The 7,724-nt window shown below is 44.2% G+C and overlaps 1 protein-coding gene across 1 annotated transcript; it reads left to right on the plus strand.

The window, feature by feature from the left end:
• Nucleotides 1-2,153: 2,153 nt before the first annotated feature.
• On the plus strand, nucleotides 2,154-6,601 carry spdef (SAM pointed domain containing ets transcription factor; the record flags this gene model as incomplete). The annotated part of the gene is given in 6 exon segments (XM_080728565.1): nucleotides 2,154-2,255; nucleotides 2,364-2,754; nucleotides 4,234-4,431; nucleotides 5,073-5,120; nucleotides 5,226-5,360; nucleotides 6,423-6,601. Coding segments are annotated over 6 exon segments (1,053 nt in total).
• Between the last annotated feature and the right edge of the window lie 1,123 nt (nucleotides 6,602-7,724).

A 7,724-nucleotide genomic window follows, 5' to 3' on the forward strand; every position in this document is an offset into this window, starting at 1 on the left:
CGGGAAAAGGTAATATGGCTAAATTTGCCAGGCTAACGGGCTTAACGCAAGCTGTTACAGAGAGTTGACACACAGGAGGCTGGCTGGGATACCATTGGCTTTTAATCTGACTTCTGTTGGAAAGAAAGGGAGTGTGGGTTATAGTTTGCGAGAAACCGGGAGATAAAAGGGAGAAAAGGTGAAGGTTTTACTGCGGGGGTTTAAGGCACAAATAAGTGAAAGAGGAACTTCTTTTGGATAACTTAATTTTCACATAGGGGTTTGGAGACATTTGGTAAAAGACGTTTCCTCTCTCCAAGTCATTGGATGGAGAGTAAAGATGTTGTCTAAAGTAGGCTTATGTCAATGACTGGCATACTGGTGGTTTGACAGCAACAAGTAGTCCACTCAGCAATTTAACTCAAAGTGGATCATAGGGTATCCTCCAGGATGATTTTGGGAAACGTTTTTTTTTTTTTTCTTCAGTTTTATGAGGCTCAGATTATTCTTTAAATTTTTATTTTCAACCTCCGGACAAATAAAGCTATGTGTCTGCCCCAGGACATGTGCTTCATGAAAGCACACTTCGTTCACCAGGCCCACCAGTCATACATAACCACTGATAACCTGGTACGTGGCAGCAATATTCTGTCCCATATACCAGCTGTTGCAGGTACACAGTGTGTGTGAGCTCACTCAGGTTTACAAGGGTAGCGCTACAGCTGAGGTCCATAAATATGCTATTATGACGGCAATTATGGATGACGAGAACATTGATGAAATGCACACACTACACTCAATGCAGGCTTAAAAAGAGAATAATTTAACCAAAGAATCTCTATAAACAGCATGCATAGTACTATATGTACCAATTGTACCATAGGCATAAGTATATCATGTATATATATATATATATATATATATATATATATATAAGCTTTATGAAACAACAAGGTCTGGCCGGGCCTGAACAAAGTAAAACATTTTGGGCACTTTGTTCCACATTATCCAACTTCTTTTTTGATTAAAAACTCCAGCTGATAGTGGAGACAGAGGTCTGCCGAGACGGCACCTTGAAAGCCATGGCGGGCGGCGGAGTTGGTTCAGGTTTCAATACAAGTCAACTACCCCCAAGCTGTCAGGCATTCTGGGCCACTGACCCACAAATAAGAGACTCATTCAAATCCATTTTGCCCCATGCCTGATGGCACTGCTGTGCAGTAACTTTCTTAAGGGTCATTTCCCCAGTATCCCCATTTGACCAAGGGCTCATTTAAAGAGCTTCGGCCAACACAGTCAGTCTCACCCCAGTTCCACATCCACTCAGAGGAGCTCTACTCTGATGGAATCTCTTACAATACTGAAACATTTGGTTGTTTAGTGCCTGCGGGAGGAATTGCCGTAAAAGGTATGAACGTTTTGACTTAAAGCAGGGCATTACTTTTAATCCAGGTACTTTGTTATTGTAAGAAACATAGCAATTGTTAGATAGGATTACCGTTTACACAGGGGAACAGTTCTTAGCTACCATCATAAAATGAGTTATAGTTATGTAGTTATATATTTGTGTTCGTAAGTACCCTGTAAACATTATAAGGGCGCACAGCTCTTTGTCACCATGGTTGGAATGTAGTGTTGTACTCCCTGTTCCATGTTACAAGTGCTTGTTTTATGTACTTACAGGTACTTGAAATGTTACAATGTACATCCTATTTCTTCTTCAACTTCTTCATGTTTAATGTCACATCACTAGTTTACGGGTGTAAAAGAGTGGGTGAAGCTCCAATGGAGTGACCCCTTGATTTATTCTCAAACTATATGGCACTTATCCCCAATTTCTAAATAGAATATTCCAAAAGTTGCTGTGGCTAGAACAGCGGTTCTCAAAGTGGATTCCAGGGACTCCGTGGGTTCCTTTATGGGGGTCTAAATTGACCCTTACAGGTCTGTAACTCTGACAGTGTACACATGGAACCAAATAAAACCCAACAGGTTCATTTGGTTCCATTTGTACACTGTCAGAGTTAAGGGGAGACCTTGAAATTTGAAAGGTTGAGAACCCCTGGGCTAGAATTCATGAACAATTTAATGAACATAAGACGTTAAGTACTGTCTTAACGCGTGTCTGTCTCTCTCTGCCCCCCACCCCCTCTCCCACTCCTCAGGGTTCAGGTATGTCAAATCCAGTTCTTAGCTTATCAGAAGGTGCGGCTTATGGGCCTCGGCTGGGACTGACAGAGGGCTCCCTAGCCATCCTGGGGGGACAGAACAGGGACTGTGGGGAAACCTGGGACATAGCAGAGACCAAGCCGTGCGTGGCGGATCTCGAGCGCAGCCTCCTAGGTCTTGCCGGGACCCAGGGGTCCCGGCCGGGACTGACAGAGGGCTCCCCGGCCAGCCTGGGACGGGGCAGGGACTCTGGGGACACCTCCTGGGACATAGCAGAGACCAAGCCGAGCGCGGAGGCTCTGGAACGTGGCCTCCCGGGCCTCTATCTCTCGTGCTTTGACATGCTCCTCACCGAGGACGCCGCCTGGCTGGTGAAAGTGTCAGAGGCCTCTTCCCAAGCCGTGGCTGCGCCGATGTCTCGCATGGTGGCCGAGCCACGCGAGGAGCCTGAGCAGTGCCCCGTCATCGACAGCCAAGGACAGGGTCTCTCGCCTGGCTTGGAAGGGCCTGAGGAGGAGCGGTCTCTGGAGCAGGTGCAGAGCATGGTGGTGGGAGAGGTGCTCAAAGACATCGAGACGGCCTGCAAGCTGCTCAATATTACCCCTGGTAAGATCATTTTCTCCATTTATTTTCTCCCAGGGGTTTTAATGAGCACTAGTATTTATTTAGGTCAGTGTTTCTCAAACGTTTAAATTTCAAGGTCTTCCCTTAACTCTGACAGTGTACAAATGGAACCAAATGGACCCGTTACTTTCAGAGTTACAGACTTGCATGGGTCCATTTAGACCCCCCTAAAGGAACCCACAGAGTCCCTGGAATGAACTTTGAGAACCACTGAGTGATTTAGGTCTTTATTTTAGATGAGTTGATATACAAATTGAATTCAAACACAGTTAAGGGTAGGCTACATGTGGATCTCCAGGGATATACATTTTAACCACTGGGTATAGGGATTAGTCTTTGAAAAGGCGGCAACACATTGAGGGAATTGGATTAAGACATGCACATGTGCACACAAAGCATTGTCTGATGCCCGTTACATAATCATCCCAAATCGTTGTCCGTTACGCACAGGTACAGGTTTGATATTAAGCGACTCTATTAAAACAACATGTCACTTGTGTGGATAGAGAAGGAAGATGACAGATCTCTCCTGAGTAATGTCCCCACCGACGCAAATGTTTGCCCTCTCCAGGATCTGTTTAATCCTGACCTTTTCATCCAGTCCCCCCGCGATTTTGACAGACTGATGGCACTGTGCTGCCAATAGACGTGTACACATTGTTCAGGGCGAGGTTCCTTCAACTGGCAAAAACAAACATGAAAAGCACTGTGGCTTTCAGCTGTCGTGAACCCATTCCATCTCCCAATCCTCTGTATTCCTAATTCAGAGGTATAAGGTCACGGTGAACTTCTTCCCAAAACCAAATGTACACAGCTTATCTACCCTTCCCTTTTGTGAATCATGATTTACTCAAGGGTTTAGTAATCCTCTTATATGTAAAAGTAACAAGAACACAGTAGCATAGCCTATAGAGGTAAATACAGAGACATTCACTGACTTACCTTTCCCATATGCAAATTTTCTTGCAGGTTCTGGGGTTTGATGACATGATGATGTATGTTAGGGCAATCTTTAAACGCAGCTGGGGCTCTGCCCACTTTTCGAGAGAGGCCCGTTATGGACTTTTCTCCATGTGTTGTTGTCTTCCCAGACTAGGGATGGGACAATTTGAAAATGTCATGTCACGGTTATTGTGACCAAAAGAATTAGCGATATTATTGTGATAACCAAAATATCCCCAACATCCATTATCTTGGGGTGGAACATTTACCAAAAAATAGCAGATCTACAAGCTCATAATGTTTTGCAACGCGACACGTTGTGAGCTTGTTGATCCACATTTTTTTGGCAAAGAGATTTGTAGAGAGTGAAAAAAAGACATTATTTCCAGGTTTAAATACCGAATATGCAGCTCTGCAAATAAAAGGTGAATTGATCCCAGTGCATGACGGAGGATCATTTTTTTTTTTGTATCACGATAAACGATAATAACGATTATGGTCCCATCATCCCTATCCCAGACCCAACAGAGTGGAACACAGGTAATGTCCAGAAGTGGCTGCTGTGGACAGAACATCTGTACAGACTGCCCCAGGCTGGCAAGGCCTTCCAGGAGCTCACAGGGAAGGACCTGTGTGCCATGAATGAGGAGGACTTCCGCCAGCGCTCGCCCCAGTGTGGGGACACGCTGCACGCACACCTGGACATCTGGAAGTCAGGTTTGTGGCGCGGTGCTTTGTTGAGTGAAGTTTGACCACGACGTACACCTTGTGTGTGTGTGTGTCACACAAGGTGTACGTGTGTGTACAGGGGCGTCACAAGGGGGGGAATGTGGGACTGAGTTACTAAGGCCCAAGGTGGAGGGGCCTGGAATTATTTTATACAACTTGAAAAGTCGTGAAAATGTCAAAATTTGCTTCCGGGGGGTCCCTGGAACGAAATATTTTGAGATGGGTGTCCGTGGCCAAATACATATAATTTTGGGGGTCCTTCACATGAAAAGGTTTGAGCACCACTGACATAGAAACAGGTTTTTAAAATGTTCACGATTTTTCAAAAGTACATAGTACACAGGGCCCAGAATTTGGTGCGACACCCGTGTGTGTGTGTGTGTGTGTGTGTGTGTGTGTGTGTGTGTGTGTGTGTGTGTGTGTGTGTGTGTGTGTGTGTGTGTGTGTGTGTGTGTGTGTGTGTGTGTGTGTGTGTGTGTGTGTGTGTGTGTGTGTGTGTGTGTGTGTGTGTGTGTGTGTGTGTGTAGGATCCGTTTTTGGAATTTGTTAATCTAACAATAGGCTATATCAATAATCAATAATAATTCATTCTGTTCACTATTTGTTTCTTTCACAAACCCATTCTTCAGCTGCCTGGATGAAAGACAGGTTTCCCGTGGCAGACATTAAAATTACAGGTAGGCTTGATTATTACTGTTTACAAACAAATAAAACACAGATAATAAAGTGAGGTTTCCTACAGTGCGGTATGGTGATTTTGTCCTCTACTGTTTGGGGTGCAGGAAGTGAGGAGATGTGGTCAGAGGCAGACTCGTCCTGTTCAGGCCAGCCCATTCATCTATGGCAGTTTCTCAGAGAGCTGCTACTCAAGCCACACAACTATGGACGTTGCATCCGCTGGCTCAATAAAGAGAAAGGTAGGCCTACTGGCACTTGTTGTTGGGTGGAAACTGTGAATGTCCAAAACCATCTGTTTTGTATAGGGCTATTTATTAAATTAGTGAAAATAGACAATCTACAACGGCGTTGTGTGCTTGTAGATCTGCTGTTTTCACTAGTTTTGTGCAACTGTCTTGTATGATGGAGCAGGGCTTTACTTTACAAAAAAACTAAACTAATTTGAAACTTGGAGATACAAGGTTTCTGCCCAACAGTGACGTCATGCAGTACAGTAACAGGTGGCGTGTGTGCATTGAATTGAAGTGTGGCTTGTGCATTGCTATTTTGTACTTCAAAATTACTATAAAGAAAGGAGGGAAAAGAACTGCCCTACAAACAACAGTGGGTAGACAAATACTAAGAATTATTTCACTTCTGAAAGTTAAATAATTGACTCTTGGAGAGTTAAAAATGGACCCTTGTGTTAATGAATACTTTCGTGCCTCCTAAATGTTAAAATGTACAGTATATTGTTAAAACAGCATAAATTGCTCTCTGCATGTGAAAGTCTCTACGGGCGCACATCTGAGCCATCTGAGCAGTCATCTGCTGTGTGAATCAATAGCACAGGGGTTCTCAAACCTTTTTAGGCTGTGATCCCCCAAAATAAACATATTTGAACTGGGGACCCCCACCCTGACAAGCACTTGGAATTGTAGGTATTACATTTAATGTGACTCGGTTCCACAGATAATGTTCACCTCTTGCTTACTTAGTTTGGTATTAAAACGGTCTTGAAAGTCCTTAAATTGTCACTTTATAAATGTGCAGACACCCTGTATACCGGTATACACTTATACTGTGTGTTGGCTAGTTTACCATTTAGTGAGAAAAGAAAGACATTGCTAATCATCCCGGGACCCCATAAAATAATTTGGGTCCCGACCCCAAGTTCGAGATAAGTGGACACTGTGACATTTCTTTGTGTGTGTGTGTGTGTGTGTGTGTGTGTGTGTGTGTGTGTGTGTGTGTGTGTGTGTGTGTGTGTGTGTGTGTGTGTGTGTGTGTGTGTGTGTGTGCGTGCGTGTTGTGTCCATCAGGTATTTTCAAAATAGAAGACTCGGCTCACGTGGCCAGACTGTGGGGGCTGAGGAAGAACCGCCCTGCCATGAACTACGACAAGCTGAGCCGCTCCATACGTCAGTACTACAAGAAGGGCATCATCCGCAAACCGGACGTTTCTCAGAGACTGGTCTACCAGTTTGTTCACCCCGTATGAGGTCATCGTCAGGGGTGTCGCACCAAATTCTGGGCCCTGGGTACAAGGATTCACTGGATTATGTTGTGCTTTAACTATTGAAAAATAGCAGATGTACAAGCTCACACTCAAAATATTTAGTTCCAGGGACCCCCCCAGAAGCAACATTTGAGCAAATGTTCGCTTAAAAAATACATATATTCAAAGATTTGCACACGTTTTCACGACTTTTCAAAAATAGCAGATCTACAAGCTCGCAGCGCGGCACTCGGCACCGCGCTGTGAGCTTGTATATCTGCTATATTTTTCAATAGCAAAAGTATAAAATAATTAAGGCCCCTCCACCTTGGGTCCTAGTAACTCAGTCCCACTTTTCCTCCCCTTGTGACGCCCCTGGTCACGGTGGAAGCGAAGGAAGAAGAAGAAGGAGAAGAGGAAGAGGAAGAGGAGTTGCCTCCAAAGACTATCAACCACACCAGGCACTTGATTGAACACCTATAAGCTCAGCTGAGCACGGGGTTTAAAAACAAAACTGACTCAAGACACGTGCACTGACCAAACCTCCTTGGTACACATTGCCGCTGCCAACCTTGGCACATATCAGCCGGCCAGGTGATGTGTAAGGCTATGAAGGCATGCCCGTATGTAGTCACGAAATAAGAAGACAACGTAATAAATAACATGTTCTTTGAAACCAAAGATTATAAAAAAATAGTTTTTTTAAAGAGAGAAATGAACTGCCTTAATTGTCATTTGCATGATCTGCCTGTCTATTCTGTCTATTATACTGTATATATGATTCTTCATTTCCGTTTTGAACGTCATGCAGCAGTTAACCTTGTTACAGTTAGAGCTGATTGATATCACACTCCCTTATGGGGGAAACACCCATTGCCCACAGCTACCTTTATTATAACCTACTTGTTGTCTTGCCTGCAGTCTTAAGAACTGTCTACGCTGTGTTTGACTTACAACCTGTTTTTCTCATACCCTTAATGTGGTCAAGATTGTTGTGCTTTACCGTGGGTTTGGTTCTGGCTGCCATCCAAGTAACAAACAGATCTTTTTTTATTTTATTTTTATTTTTTATCAGACACATACAGCATGCCAGTGGTTCTCAGCCTGTGGGTCGGGACCCCCAGAG

The sequence above is a fragment of the Nannobrachium achirus genome (assembly GCF_963921795.1).
Source record: "Nannobrachium achirus genome assembly, chromosome: 6".
Taxonomy (NCBI): Eukaryota; Metazoa; Chordata; class Actinopteri; order Myctophiformes; family Myctophidae; genus Nannobrachium; species Nannobrachium achirus.